The sequence below is a fragment of the Fusarium flagelliforme genome (genome assembly GCF_020744385.1).
Source record: "Fusarium flagelliforme strain FIESC 12 MPI-CAGE-AA-0113 chromosome Unknown B0J16scaffold_2, whole genome shotgun sequence".
Taxonomy (NCBI): Eukaryota; Fungi; Ascomycota; class Sordariomycetes; order Hypocreales; family Nectriaceae; genus Fusarium; species Fusarium flagelliforme.
This window is the reverse complement of record NW_025763504.1, coordinates 3,855,124-3,869,099: the sequence shown is the minus strand read 5'-3', so window position 1 is coordinate 3,869,099 and position 13,976 is coordinate 3,855,124. Positions and strand designations below refer to the sequence as shown.

At 49.3% G+C, this 13,976-nt stretch overlaps 5 protein-coding genes across 5 annotated transcripts; 1 reads left to right on the top strand and 4 right to left on the bottom strand.

Moving 5' to 3' along the window:
* Positions 1 to 2,363: 2,363 nt before the first annotated feature.
* B0J16DRAFT_334162 (uncharacterized protein) lies at positions 2,364 to 3,387 on the bottom strand. The gene has a single exon (XM_046126929.1). It carries the CDS (start codon positions 2,961 to 2,963, stop codon positions 2,541 to 2,543), a length of 423 nt encoding a protein of 140 aa, XP_045986907.1. The 5' UTR covers positions 2,964 to 3,387; the 3' UTR covers positions 2,364 to 2,540.
* Positions 3,388 to 3,913: 526 nt separating this feature from the next.
* On the bottom strand, positions 3,914 to 5,434 carry B0J16DRAFT_334161 (ClpP/crotonase-like domain-containing protein). The gene is made up of 4 exons (XM_046126928.1): positions 4,932 to 5,434; positions 4,236 to 4,868; positions 4,037 to 4,183; positions 3,914 to 3,979 (listed from the first exon to the last, which is right to left on the bottom strand). Exons 1-2 carry the CDS (start codon positions 5,293 to 5,295, stop codon positions 4,375 to 4,377), a joined length of 858 nt encoding a protein of 285 aa, XP_045986905.1. The 5' UTR covers positions 5,296 to 5,434; the 3' UTR covers positions 3,914 to 3,979; positions 4,037 to 4,183; positions 4,236 to 4,374.
* Positions 3,959 to 4,283, top strand: B0J16DRAFT_380894 (TFIIH subunit TTDA/Tfb5; the record flags this gene model as incomplete). Its single annotated transcript, XM_046131110.1, has 3 exons — positions 3,959 to 3,977; positions 4,035 to 4,183; positions 4,236 to 4,283. 3 exons carry the CDS (start codon positions 3,959 to 3,961, stop codon positions 4,281 to 4,283), a joined length of 216 nt encoding a protein of 71 aa, XP_045986906.1.
* A 303-nt stretch (positions 5,435 to 5,737) lies between the features above and the next one.
* B0J16DRAFT_68916 (Glucanosyltransferase-domain-containing protein) lies at positions 5,738 to 7,562 on the bottom strand. The gene is made up of 3 exons (XM_046134299.1): positions 7,231 to 7,562; positions 6,515 to 7,175; positions 5,738 to 6,462 (listed from the first exon to the last, which is right to left on the bottom strand). Exons 1-3 carry the CDS (start codon positions 7,343 to 7,345, stop codon positions 5,889 to 5,891), a joined length of 1,350 nt encoding a protein of 449 aa, XP_045986904.1. The 5' UTR covers positions 7,346 to 7,562; the 3' UTR covers positions 5,738 to 5,888.
* A 2,611-nt stretch (positions 7,563 to 10,173) lies between these two features.
* Positions 10,174 to 13,571, bottom strand: B0J16DRAFT_395040 (Oxysterol-binding protein-domain-containing protein; the record flags this gene model as incomplete). Its single annotated transcript, XM_046132173.1, has 3 exons — positions 10,174 to 13,292; positions 13,373 to 13,449; positions 13,518 to 13,571. 3 exons carry the CDS (start codon positions 13,569 to 13,571, stop codon positions 10,439 to 10,441), a joined length of 2,985 nt encoding a protein of 994 aa, XP_045986903.1. The 3' UTR covers positions 10,174 to 10,438.
* Between the last annotated feature and the right edge of the window lie 405 nt (positions 13,572 to 13,976).

The window sequence follows — 13,976 nt, the reverse complement described above, 5'->3', positions numbered from 1 at the left end:
CCATCCCTACGGATACATTCAAAAACATGCTGCTGCCCTATCCTGTCCTAGTTCGGCGGCTGGGCCCTTGAGATTTTCAAGCTAGTGTCTTGGGGGTGATGAGTTGTCTCTGCCGAGGGGGGTTGTCCAATAGCGCCGGCCCGCCGGGATCACACCTAGCTCAACACGCTATGCCTGTGGTTTCTCTGCCAATGGACGATCTCGTCTGGACACGAGCGAGAATGGGATATGCAGGAAAACTGCAGGCTCAGTCCAAGGGTAGAGAAAAGCGAGGCCCGACCAGTTCGTCGAGATCCTGACCTGCCTGTGATGTGATGTGTGATAACTCTCACTCACTCACTCGTCACCCATGGCCTCTTCATTAGTATCGAATAAGCATCTTCCGTGACTATCAAAACAGGATTCACAAGTAGCGGTCTCGATGTTGCGTTGCCACGACCCTCATATCGAACCAGCACCAGCCACTTTCAGTATGTGCTTTCTCTTCTTCTCCGGTATCAAATCGCTGGTAACAATGCGAACCGTTGGGCTGCCACGATAATCTGCTACAAGGTAAGCCCTGTCCTGGCCTGTTCGGTAAGACGATTCGATTCATCTTCGGTTTCTCTTTCGAATCAGGCCCCAGTAATCAACCCATCATCGTGCTCCATCTCCCCCAACCTCTCGCCTCTATCCTTCCCCTTCCTCGCTTGATCCGATCCACTATGTCCGTCAATCAATCAATCCATCACTTAAAAGCCCAAACCCCTGTCCGCCAATTAATTTTCGGCTCAACGCCACGGCCGAGAGCTGGCGGCTGGGGCGTCCGTGTCCTGCTGTCCTGACCCAAGAGGCGCAAAAGAATCATTCGAGTGAGCCTCATTATTCGACAAGATCATGCATAGACTCTTGTGACGAGGCTGTGTCGGTTACTCTTAAGCGCTGTTGATGACTCCTTCGATTGTTTCTTAAAGAAATTTGAGATGGACTGGAGTTCATTACTCTCCACTCCACTCATATCCGGTCCCCATGAGTGGGTTGTAGGGCTGAAGTCTTGGAGATATTGAGCTGGCAGTCCCTGTACTCACTGTAAAACATCGCATTCCTAATAGAAGACCATGAGATTGAAGAAGCAGAGGATGGCACGAATTCATAGAACAAATGATCGTCACCTACGGATATAAACGTGGTGTTTTTAGAGTGTCTTAACACCACCAACCTACCTAATCAAGTTTCATGTTCCTGAAAATCGCATCGATAATTAGCTCTTAGTGAACTGTTGAACAAGCCATTCTAACCTCTTTCAAAAGGGTCCCAACTGTTCAGACTTTTAGAATCCAGCCTCTTCCGTTCTCGTATCCTCCGAGCAAACTTCTGATTCCATCCTTACTAACGACCCATATATGCAGGCTCCTAACCACTTTTTAACCTCCATTATGGTACGAGCTTGTCCCCGTGCGATATATTTTACCGCAAACAAATGTGTAGCCAAGACAAGGCGAACTGGGTATAGACGTTGGTCCGCGTACAAACTGCATCTGTGGGTCAGTAAAGACCCTTTTGATATGCAAGACACTTACAATGCATGGGATATCCTTGGATTTTCGTTACCAAGACGGCAATCAACTAAACTACTTGGATCGGTCTATGTCTTAATTTTTACTTGTTCTCTCAGCTCTCAGGCTAAGTTAGGCTGTTTTGCTCAGAGATGAAATGCACCCATATCCGTGGTCGCTCTTGATGTTTGCAGCAAGCCAAGAACGACATGCCAACGACTGGATCTATCTCGATTGGTTCGACGCACAATTAAGTACCAAGTGCCATCGTATATGGAATGCCTAAATCTGGTTCCTGGCTAGCTATGTTCTTACTACAAGCCTGATGGATAACAAGTTGAGTTGCCATCACACTGCTCTTTACACAAAGTCACATCAATCACGATAGTCTTGACGGTTTCTTGTAAAAGACAGTCACAGCATGTCTAGTGACAATGTCCTCGATCAATGCAGCCAACCGAGCATTCTGAGGCCCCTTGGTGTCACCTATAAACGACCTCGTATAGGACTTGACTCCCGGTGGCTTGTAACATGCATATCCCCTTACACTCAGGCCGGCCGTTTCACAATTCCTTACGTTTTGCAAGTCTTTGGTTTCCAAAGGAAGGGATTGTAACTGGCAAGCTTGACTTGTGGCTAAATATAGAAGGCCGCTGCTTGGTGACGATGAAGGTGGTTCAACTGTATACGTAGTGAAAAGCAATGCCCGACCGATACAAGGCATTTGTGTTGTCTGAGACATATGATCCCTGTGTTACACATCACTTGCCCAGTTCGCCAATCGTCCATGCTGAATCAGAGTCACGGGTATCTACATGTCGAGTTCGAGATCAGTATCGAAGAGTTGTTGAGAGAATATGAACGTTTAGGTATAATATGAACTAACTCCGAACTTCCTCTCCGCGCATCCAGTCGCTTCCCATGCCCCAGTAAACTCCAGCCAATCCATCGAACTCCAAGTAAAGGTATATCAAACGTATTATAGAGACTGGAAAGAGACTTCGATCAAGACCGGCGACCATCCGACACAACAGCCGGCGGTGGCTCATCGGGATACCCAGGCGGACTATTACCGGCTTCAAGGTCCCTCAATTCCAATGGGTCCTGCGTTTCCTTCTTGCCATCATACGGTGGTGGTGCCTGTCCCAGTTCGTTCAGTCCTTCTTCGGACCTGGAACTATGCCATGGCGTTCGTCGATTTGATGTTCTACCACCACGAAGTCCTCCCAATGCTGGTGCTTGAGGACCCGAGCCAGGCCATTGGTTTCCACGGCGGCGACGTCGACGTCTGACTTGGATGACGGTCGCGGTCAAACCGAGGACTAGAATGACGAATAAGGGGATGAGAGCCCAGGCAAAGGGCTCCGAGCCAAAAGTGAACCCGCCGTTATTGTTGTTGTTGTCATCGTTGGTATCTCCTGTTGCCATCACGACTATTGCAGAGTGATGATCAAGTAGATTTTAGCTATGAGTTGATAGTCGATGTAAGTGGCGATAAACCTTTGAGGTTATCGTGGACCTCGATGCTTGTATGAGACTGAGGGATGCCGATGTGTAAAAGTGACTTCCTAGCAATCCAGATATGATGACTGAATCAGCTTGTGAAACGTCGGGGATCAAGAACTATTATAGCAATGACTTGCAGAGTTGTGAGGTCAGAGACTTTGATAGGGTGGCGTCATCAAGCAACCACCAGCAAAGAAGGGGAGGGTAACCCTTTGTATTTGTGCTCCCTTGACCTCGCTATCGTTCTAGCTTTTTTTGCCTTCGGTACGCGTGCCTCACCCCAGAAGCAGGCCGCGTAGCCGATCATTCCGTGGAAGGTGACTTCATCATGGTGGCTTGGTTAACTTAGATCTAGACATTTGGTAGGTTGGATACTACGGTTTCTTCTGTGGAGACGGGATAAAATGCCCGTCGCCTGCTTTGCCAACGGTCTATCAATCAGACACAGCCCAGTTATTGTTAAGCGGATTAATCTTGCCAAGAGATTCAGCTGGGGTGATTATCAATTGTAAATCGAGCCTTCACAGATGCCTCGGGGTTTTCCATGGACTAGATGGAGGCTATGCAGCGAAATTCACAGAGAATACGCTTGAATACGCAGCAATTAGATCACTCGGGTTAGCGGATTCTAGATTGGTCAACACATGTATTCCCTATTGACAACCAGAAACGTTCCCGCTGACTGTATTGTAATCAATTCTTCATTAAACCGTGGCTTTGGTGAGGCGCAAGATGAATAAACCATTATTTGGAATGGATCTTCTGAGCGCATGTCACTCTAACCGCAAAAGTGGACCGTGCGTCATGCAAGGCTCCCTTCCACTAAACTCCACTAGATTTTCTGGGGAGCTTGATCCATAACTTGACTTAAACTTCATCATAACTGAGCATATCCCACGGGGCCTTACACAGCCAAAATGCCTCGCGCAATTAGAGGTATGCCCTACAACAAGCACTTCTAATCGTTATTGTCCACTAACTCATCCACCACAGGTGTTCTCATCGAATGCGATCCATCCATCAAGTCCATCATCGTGAGCATCGATAGCGCCAATCATGACTACATTATCGAGGACCTCGACGACGAGCGCGTAGTTGTCAAAGAGAACATGGTCTCCATGCTCAAAGCGAAGCTCGAAGACGTGCGTATACTGCGCCTGCATATATATAGCTTGTTGAACTAACAAAACATAGCGACTCAAAGAGAACCTGCCTCCCGAGGAGGAATCCGGCTCCGAATAAGATCCCAATCCACTCGATCGACTCGGTTCTCATTTTAATACATACTGCCATACTGTATCTAATAACACTCCACGTATAATGCTCGAATAAACTACAACTTCTCGAATCGAGGCTTGGTCTTCTTCAACCCGCTCGTCAATCCCACCGCAAAGTCCCTGCCCTGCACAGCCGCCGCGTTCCACACCTTCGTATACCGCAAACCCTCGTCGACACTGTGATCTCTGCTATAGTTGAGCAGCTCCTTCGTTCCTTGGACTGCCACGGGACTCTTGTCAGCAAGCGTTGCCGCCAGCGCCAATGCGGCCTGTACAGCCGCCTGCTTGTCCTGGTGGACTTGGCTCACAAAGCCCATCGACAACGCCTCCTGCGCAGTAAAATCTCGCGCTGTGAGACAAATATCCTTGACCCATGATGTCGAGCCAACGATTTTGGGTAGTCGAGAGAGCGTGCCGATGTCGGCGGCCATACCGATATCAACTTCCTTCACAGCAAATCGCACGGTGGAAGCGCAGATGCGGATATCAGCGCAGCAGGCAATATCGATAGCAAGACCAATAGAAATACCATGAAGAACACAAATGACAGCTGTAGATGTTCAAATCCCATATAAGCAACTATTCTTTGATGAACCGCAAGAGTGACACTTACGTTTCTCACACTTCTCCATAGCACTAATGGAGTTCTGGAACTCTTCAATGTGATTTCTCAACACCTTAGCCTTCTTAGCCACATCGCCCGCAGCGTCAGAGAGGATCCCATCTCCAGACGCAGCTTGTACGTCAAGGCCTGCTGTAAATGCGCGATCGCCCGCGCCGCTGACTACAATAGCGCGTACGTCTGAATCTTCGCTGAGTTGCTCAAACACATGCCCAAATTCGAGCCAGACTTCTTGCGAAAAAGCGTTGAGCTTCTTGGGACGGTTGATCTCAACATGGGCGACGAAGGGTCCTGGCGAGCTGACAAGCATGTGCTTGTATGAAGCGTAAGCGGGAAGAGGCGTAGCGGTAGACATTTTGGATTGGTGAAATGGAATTGACTTGAGAAAGATGAATACTGTTGTGAAAGTACAGTTATAAGAGTCTCAAGGGAATCTAAGCATTGAGACAGCTATACGGGAACTGAAGCTTGGCTGCAACGTAACCATGTCAATTGGTAGGCTAGAGATGGAGATGCCGAGGCTCATGCCAACTCTAACCACGGCTAACATCAGCTCACGTGTGCTATTAATCAACAACCTTCCCGAACACAAGTTATGGAGTTCAGTGGCGATTCAACTCCATATCTGCTGTGGCGCCAGTTCATGATCAAGTTTAATGAAAGTCTATTGAATATGTGTTTTCGCACCGAACTCTTTTAACTGAAATGACAAAGGCGATAATCGCCCAGATAGCATTATAATCATTTCCGGGTCGTCTGCCCTTCCAAGGCTTGACGCCAATGCTCCTGTTGAAAAAATACGAACCGACATGCCCGGCGCAGCTAATCAAGCGCTCATCACCAACATCTTATTGTGTTTATCATGAACCCAACAGGGAGGCCTATATCATAGCTTTGGCGGCAATCCCCACACTAATAAAGCAAATAAAGAAACGGCGAATATGCCATTTAGAGAAGAAGGGTTCCGAAGAGGGTGAAGAGAGTGGCGGCACCGGTGACATACAGAGCACCGTAGCCCATGCTGGCAGCACCGCTGTCATCGTCTTCGTCGTTTGAGGCGGAGGAGCCGTCAGACTTAGATGTGGAAGAGCCAACAGCAACACTGGCGGTGGCAGTGCCGCTGTCGGTATCGAAGTGAGAGCCCTTGCCGTCAATACCAGGACCCTTACCAGCACCGTCCTTCATGTACTTCTCAGCCTGAGAAGGCATCTCAGGGAGGTAGCTGGGGTCGACCTGCCAGACAGACTCAGACTTGGGGCATGCAACGCCGTGAGAAGCCTTAAGAGCACCGCCAGTACCAGTGGGCATGGGGTACTTGGACAGGGCCTCCTTGAACAGATCGAACTCCTTCATAGTATCGACCTTGCCGTCCTTAATCTTGACGATACCGTAGTCGTTGTCCTCGAGGGAGTACTCGTACATAAGACCACCGGAGTAGACAGAGGACATGTCAGAGTCCATCATAGGCTTAATCTCGTCGAACTTGCGGGGACGGTTCTCGATGCAACCATACTCGGACAGGCTGGCAGGAGTTAGAAATAGAAAGAAAAAACAAGTGTAAGGGTTCAACTTACAAGATAGGGATACCGTAGTCGGTGAAGTTCTTGACCTTGACGTCCCAGCCAGAAGTCTGGAAGTTGCTGTTGCACCAAGAGTAATCGTTGAAAGCGAAGAAGTCGGATCGAACCTCTTCAGAACCGCAGTTCATGTAGTGAGCAGTCTGCATGCGGTTGGAGGCAACATCGGCAGCGGAATAACCGACGGGAATCTGGCGAAGCTTGCGGGCCTTGAGGTAGTTTCGCATGTCACGGGTAATGGCCTTGACGTAGGGAGCTGACTTATCAGTGTCCTTCTCGTCGTTCATGACCTCGTTACCGGAGAAGAAAGCGAGGGTGTTGTCGTACTTGGCGAACATCTCGACGGTGGCGAAGACACTCTGGATGTAGGCGGCGTTGTACGAAGGGCCGGGGGTGGCACGGTTGATGGAGTACTTGGGGTTGTTGACATCGAGAACAAGGTAGATGCCAGCGTCGTCGAGCGCCTTCATGCACTCATCGTGATCGGCCTGGTTGTCGACGGCGTAAACGCGAATAACGTTGACGCCGAGCTCCTTGAAGTACTTGATATCACGCTTGCAGACCTTGGGATCGGCCAGAGGATCCTCATTAGCGGAAGCACCACCAGGCTGGTAGTCGATACCACGGAGGTAAAAGCGCTCATCACCAGTCCAGAAAGCTACTGCAGATTAATATTGAAAGTCTTTCGTACATGGGAAATCAGAAACACTGACCATTGCCGGAAGCAGTGACGGTAGGAAGAGCTGCTCGCTTGCTAGGAGGCTCCTTGAGAGTGGGAGTAGCAGAGGCGACAGCCGCCAAGGCGGAGAGGAGAGCAACAGACTTCATTGTGAATTGATTGGTTGGTGCAGTTGTCGAGATTAATTGATTTCAAGAATTGTCGTAGTAAAGAGGATAGAGTCGAAAATCGAAGATCAGAAGTGTTGTAAATGAGAGTATCTGGTGAGTGGTCGAATTACAGTCAAACTAGAGAAAACCAACAGCGAGAGAGTTGGGTTTGGGGAGAACGAAAGAAGAAGGACCGGAACAATAACGACAGAAGGCGTCAACCGGTTGAATTGGAGGAGAAAGAATTAAGTAAATCAATGGAGGGAGGAAAGAGAGAGAGAGAGGGAAGGGAAGGCGAGTTTGAAGTAGAGGCTGGAATGGGGTTTTAAAAAAGGGCCATCGGATGGGGGGGTACGAAGATACAATCTGGATCCGAACAACCACTTCACCTGGAAAGACACTGGAGAAGCACAACGTGGGCGGTAGTATCAAGGGATGGATGAAGATTATTGGATCCCTAGACTGAAAAGCTGGACTTGGGCTGGGTTTCTTGTTCCAAAACTCGGCATTATCTTGCTCTGTCAAGTAGGAGGGAGGGGGTGTCGCGATAATTTTAGGTACAGTATCTTGTCTGTGTCTCTTTACGGGACGGATACGATACGTCCTATTCCAAGCATTGGCTGATCTCCATTTTCCCCGGAACATTTACGAGCAGCAAGTAAGAAAGAGAGAAAGATGCCCGTCTAGTGCAAGCGCATCCAAGGTGCACTAACAGTACGTGGACAGTGGACTCACTGAGTTTTTCTTCCTTGGATTGACTTCCATGCAATCCCAGAGGGAGCCATGGATTGGGGATTAATGGTGGGGCACATCTGATCCATTAATTTTAGTCTCCACATAATCAGTCTAGCACACTCAATCTCAACGCCAAGCAAGAGGCATGATGATCGGTTGACGACCAGACCAGACAGACGCAGAGCACAAAGTGTATTGTTGCACTTATTATCCCGCATCTAGTGATACTATCTTGTCAGATGAAACGAGCAACTATAGTCGAGTTGACTTTTGGAAAACGATCTGCCATATAAACAGACCATTGTACAATGCTGATCCTCATGTCGTGTCGTACTTGAAGCGGGAGCCAGGCACAGGCACACACACGACTCACTTAATGCTGTGATAGACTCGGCCTATCACAGATGGCAAGTAGATTGATGGTGTGGTTTGCTGATGCGTCCCTTCTTCCTTGTTGGTTGTCGATGAACCAGAACAACCCAACCTCTTGTTGTAGATAAACAAGGCGATTGTTAGTGCAGTACTGTAGGCATTGAGCAGTCTAGACGGGCTATCAAGAAAATGTTACTATAACGAGCTCAGCCCCTCGAAAACAGCAACCATCGTGCCGCCTCATCCAGATACCTAAACTATGTTTGTCCTGTTCTCGCTAGTGTTGCCCATGGTGCCGTGACAAGATATCTCCAAGAGTCCAAGACTACCCAGCCACAAACAAACTTAATCATTCTGTTTCCATGACAGGTTCAACGCCAATGATGCATCAAAACATGCTTCTCCAACTGGCTGTTTGGTTCCCCAACCTCGACTCGAATTCACTCAATGCTAAAAGTGAAGTGGCCCACTAAATTCGAGAGTCGTCGTAATGCTTTTTCGCGGCATATTACTGCAGGCCAAGCAAGTACGTACCCGACTGGAGAGTACTGTACACGCCCCTTGCCCATGCCACAGCTTAGCTTCGCACCCCTTTTTTCGGCTGTCAAGCGCCATCTGATCAGCGATTGGCGTCTCGCTGAAACTCGTCTGTGGCCGCTGGGTCTCCTCATAAGTTACGTATTACACAAACGGCTTTGATCATGATATCCATGACTGGCTGGGGTTTTGGCATTGAATGTCTTTAATTGCTTGAATGGTGGAGATTTCAGTCTGATCAAGTAAAGGTACCCGGCTATTGTTGCCAGTTATGAACACCAAGGACACAACTGAAATAATATCTGCTCGCATTCGAAAACAACGCTTCATCTATTTCGGTGCTTCGATCTTCAGGGGCCTGCAAGTTTGGTTGGATGACCGGTTTGCCACTCCCGAGCCGCTAGACTTCACCTCAGTGGATCTCGCCTTCGATGCTTCTTCCAACATTTGACGCAAGTCGATATGATGCCTTGAACTGGAATAGCTCAACAAGAAATTTGTTATCTAACCTGATGTGATGAGAGCTCACTTCCTCATCGAGCCTGTCAAGAATTGAATTCCTTATTAGAGAATGGAAGTCTTCCGTTGCACCGGCTACTGTATTTCCTTCTTCTTAGTGAAGCAGTCGGCCTTTCTCGCATTGCATGAGCTTGGACAGTGGAGGATCAAGCCTGATGACGATGGACAAGCGCTTGGCATGGATTTCGCTTGATGATTTGATACTGAATAAATGGATACTCCAAGACTCCAAACCCAACTGGGACTGCCGGTCAAATTTCAATCGTCACGTCGATCGCCATATCATCCATCATCCATCATCTTGCCCTCAATCCTCAGTTCAGCCTTCACATTCTCACCAAAAACGCCAATGTTGCTCACCTGACCAGATGTATAATTTCACTCCAAGATCTGGGCGTTAAACAAGAATGAAGTCCCTTGTGAAACACTGCCGTCTCTCATCTCATGCTTCCCAAAACGCCCAGTGTAGTGGCCCTCTTTTCATCTCAAGAAAGTGACTGGGGTTCCATCACGTCCCCTGTCCGTCTAATGCACCACTTGACGGGTCGGTACTCTATCTCAAAGCCAAGCTTTTTCTTGGCTTTCTAAACCTGTTCGAGGAGCAATAGGAGGTTTCAAGTGACAATTTGATTAGGAGCCTCCGGTAAGTTAATCTAAGTCTTGTGGGCAGAACGACCTGATCGCTGTTGGAATTTCGTCATAATCTGTCCGTTGCTCACTTCTAGAACACAAGGGAGACTTCGACCAATCTTCTGTTGCATAGACAGGTGTCTGTACTTCTGTCTCTTCTCCTGTATCCAATCTCCCACGCTACGCTGTGTTAACTTACATACAAAGCACCCCTAATTCGCGTTTTCAAACATCCATTTCGTTGAGCAATGATGTTAAAATCAAATCCAATTGCACTTTCTATTTGTATGTCGTAAATCGTTAAGAAATCTTAAAGAGCTCCTCAACCCCTTGCCAGCTTCCCTTTGCACGTTCCTCCCAGTAACTGTCTTTTCCTGTCTTAAGTTTCCACACCTCCTCGCCCTCTGGGGCGTTCTCGGCCTTGACGAACCATCGTGGCTTGTATGTTTCACCACGTTCTTCCAGTTCTCGACGTCGGACACGCTGCGCTTCTTCAAGCTTTTGCTTCAAGTCCTCGGCGTCGTCGATTGCACCTTGCTCGTATGCGCGCTGATCAGGTCGCAGGCGGCAGTCTGTAGGAGGTAGCTTGCCTTTCTCGATCTCGGTAACCTCATTCAAGGTCGCAGCAAAAGTGGTAAACCCGAAAGTGTTAGCAGCGTTGTCCACCAGGGGTCCAACTCGCCAAATCTCCTGGCCGCCCCCTTTTCCGGTTGTCTTCAAGCTGTTTGTCCATGTGCCTACCAGGCCGCTTCCTGTATTGGCTCCTTCAGGGTTGAAGATCTCTACACCGACATCTTCGGTGCGTCCACCCCACATACCCTTACTCTTAAACTCAACCGCAGCCTTGTGGCCAGTGCTATCGTTGACAACATGCATTGTGCCCACAGGTTCCACATACTTTTCACCCATTACTACATTACGCAGGAACATAGTAGCAATGTTCCACGAGTATCGCTCCTCGGAGCCATTGGACAGTCGCAGGACAATTCTCACACGGCCATCCGTAGTGATCTCGGCACTTTTGCCCCAGAACTTCTGACCGGGCGCAGGTGATTGCGAGAACGACCAGTTGGCCGAGTCGGCTTGCATTGCCAAAAGAAGAGGCCGATGCTGGACCTTCTCGACCAAGAGTCTGAAGCCTCCCGGGACCTCTTTCTCGCTTCGTACAAGCTCAAAAGTCTCGCCAAGTAGAGGAGTAAACGGCTTGCGAATGGCGCGCTCCTTGGCTCGTCCACTACTAAACTGTGACACAGCGAATGCAGCCACGAAGAGAAGTCTGTCAGTGGGCGAAGATTGCTTTGCCGCTTGGTTTAGCAGCTGCGCATACTCCAGCTGTTCGGCCACCTTCTGACACATTGACGAGGGTTCGTTCGAAGTGACAGGCATACTGATTGTACTAAAATCTTTGCCAACATTTTTCCGGAAGAACGCGATCAGACTTGGCGCCGCTGCCGCTGCAGGCGGTATAGTCGCTCTTCTCGCCACAGCTTGCTCAATGGGTAGAGGTGAGAGGGTCTTGGGTTTTGCTGGGAACAAATGAGACGCATCGTCAAGATTAGCAGCGTCATTCTCTCCTATGGATGACACAGAAGAGTTGTCTCGGAAAGAATCTTCCTCTGCTTCTTCATCTTCTCCCTGTTCTGAGCGTGAGGCCTCGTCTTCACTGTCGTCGATCTTGAGAACAGCTGAGTTGGCATCCTCCGCGTCAAAGAACTCATCGGCAGTTGATACCGTGTCTATACTCTTTCTTGACACGCCGCCCGCGGACAAAGGCACTGGCAGCCGACGACGCTTACTGTTATTGATAAGGGTTGTGAACTCAGACACAACTGAGTCCAAATCTGTCAACAATGAGTGGCAGTGATCTTGGAGCGTGTTCTCCTCTCGCAAAGTGCTCTTCGATTGTCTCCGCGAGTGGTTTGGCGTGGTAGCTGAGATAGTCGTAGTGACACCGCCAGGTGCGGGCACTGCCATAGCTGTTGGCGCCCCCAATGTCGCAGGAGATATCGCAGGAGTGTTCGACTTTCGTCTCCAGAATGAGCGTCTTTGGTCTGGAGGGGGTGTAAAGTAGGTATCGTTATCATCGACAGCACTGGTATTGCCTCCAGGTGAAAGATACTGAGGGGTGGTCGCTGGCGGTGGTTTTGACTGAACCGTGACCTCGCGAGTCAGACGTCGAAGGGCGTCGCGAGTTCCTACTACGCGACTGACCAGAGATTCCACCTGCTCCCATTCTCTGTCTTCTTGTGGGGAAGATTGGTGAATGGGCTGCAATTGACGTGTGTTAAGTTTAAGTTCATTCTTCTTGGGGAGATCCTGTGTTTCCAATCCTCTCGCAATGCGACTGGCCTTTTCCAGCGCATGCGCCCAGTCCTGAAATTCCTTGTCATTTGGAGCTCTCAGATGCCACACCTCGGCGCCCGAGTCAATGCTGATTTCCCGTCTGCGTTCGTCTGCAGCAACAGCAGCTAAGCTCAGAGGGATAGCGCCCCGAAGAGCAGATGACTTGGGGTTGTAATAGTACGACAAAGTGCAGGTAGAGTAATCGAGAGAAAAGAATCGACGCGCATAACCTTGGCCCTTCTTGCGCCGTCTCTTGTGCAAAACGCCTGTGTGGTAATTGCTCGAACTACCCTCACTCCGACCAGATACTGAAGGCGCAGCGTTTCCTGCTGCATCATGACTGTGAAGGCTGTCCAAGGAGGCAGATGTAACCCCATCACCTTTAGGGCTGCCATGGCGTCCAAGGCTTGTTTGGCTCACTCCGGCCTTCGGTGCCTGGAGATTTGGCAAGTGTGATGAAGTCTGAGGTGGTGCTCCGGTGGGATAAGTCATAACCACAAAGGTCGCCGTCTTAGAGGTTTGCTTCGAGAAGGTGTTGTCGAACACAAGGCCATACATCCCACTCTGATCTTGTTTGACATCATATGTACCGATTGACACCTTGTCCGCTTCGCATTTGCCTATCCATTTTATCGGGATGAAACCTTTGCTCTTCAGAAGTTCTTGTGCGTTTGTATCTCTCTTTGAAAAACGGCTTGCTTTGCCATCCGAGGTGCCGCCGGGTTCTTCGGATCCATTGTTTAAATCCTCAGTTGTTGAAGAGGCAAGAGTAGTGGCACCGCTGCCGGGATGTTTCACAAGGCCGAAATTGCTATTTCCACGTTAGTACTGAGCTTTACCGCTGTGCCTGTATGGAGCCTCAAGGGGGAGGTATTGAGAGCGAATGCGTACATGGACTTTTTATGAGGCTGCACGCTCCACGATAGCGTGTTGTCTTCGTCGACTTTCACCCAGCGAACGATGTATGACTGGTAAGCATTAGTTGAACGTCCAGACCAATTTTTATATCCGCTGCCTGTTGTGGCGTCCGTTGTACGAAGGGCTGTTGACATGCCTTGCTGTGAACCTCAAGCTGCTCAATGCCCGCCATTGTGTATGATATCGAACACCGTGTCTCTGGAGGGTTTCGCGTGGGAGAGTTGTTAAACTAATCACTCGGGAGAGCGATCGGAGATACCGTGAATCAATTCGGCGACGGGTTTTCGTTCTTTAGCAATTGACCATAACCGTGTCTCTTGTTACTGGGTTTGGGTTTTTCGGAGCTTCGGAAACTGCGGCAGTATGCAAGACGGCTCGTACTGTTGATAAAGACAAGTTTCGAGAGTTGATGTGGGATTTTGTGTGTGCAGGGGGTGGCTGACAGCTCCTCCTTGATGGACGTCTGACTCTACTCGCAGGTGTAGAAGCCAAGAGTTCCGCCTCGAATCCAAGAGGAGCTCAGGAGTATCCGTCCGTATATGTGCGCTATACGTGGACAGCTCGAGCACGAGGCAGC

Coding starts and splice junctions, on each gene's coding strand:
- B0J16DRAFT_334162 (XM_046126929.1), bottom strand. CDS start 2,963: ATGGCAACAGGAGATACCAACGATGACAACAACAACAATAACGGCGGG.
- B0J16DRAFT_334161 (XM_046126928.1), bottom strand. CDS start 5,295: ATGTCTACCGCTACGCCTCTTCCCGCTTACGCTTCATACAAGCACATG. Junction 4,869..4,931: donor TATGGAGAAGTGTGAGAAAC/GTAAGTGTCACT, acceptor GAACATCTACAG/CTGTCATTTGTGTTCTTCAT.
- B0J16DRAFT_68916 (XM_046134299.1), bottom strand. CDS start 7,345: ATGAAGTCTGTTGCTCTCCTCTCCGCCTTGGCGGCTGTCGCCTCTGCT. Junction 7,176..7,230: donor CGTCACTGCTTCCGGCAATG/GTCAGTGTTTCT, acceptor AATCTGCAGTAG/CTTTCTGGACTGGTGATGAG. Junction 6,463..6,514: donor GACTACGGTATCCCTATCTT/GTAAGTTGAACC, acceptor AACTCCTGCCAG/CCTGTCCGAGTATGGTTGCA.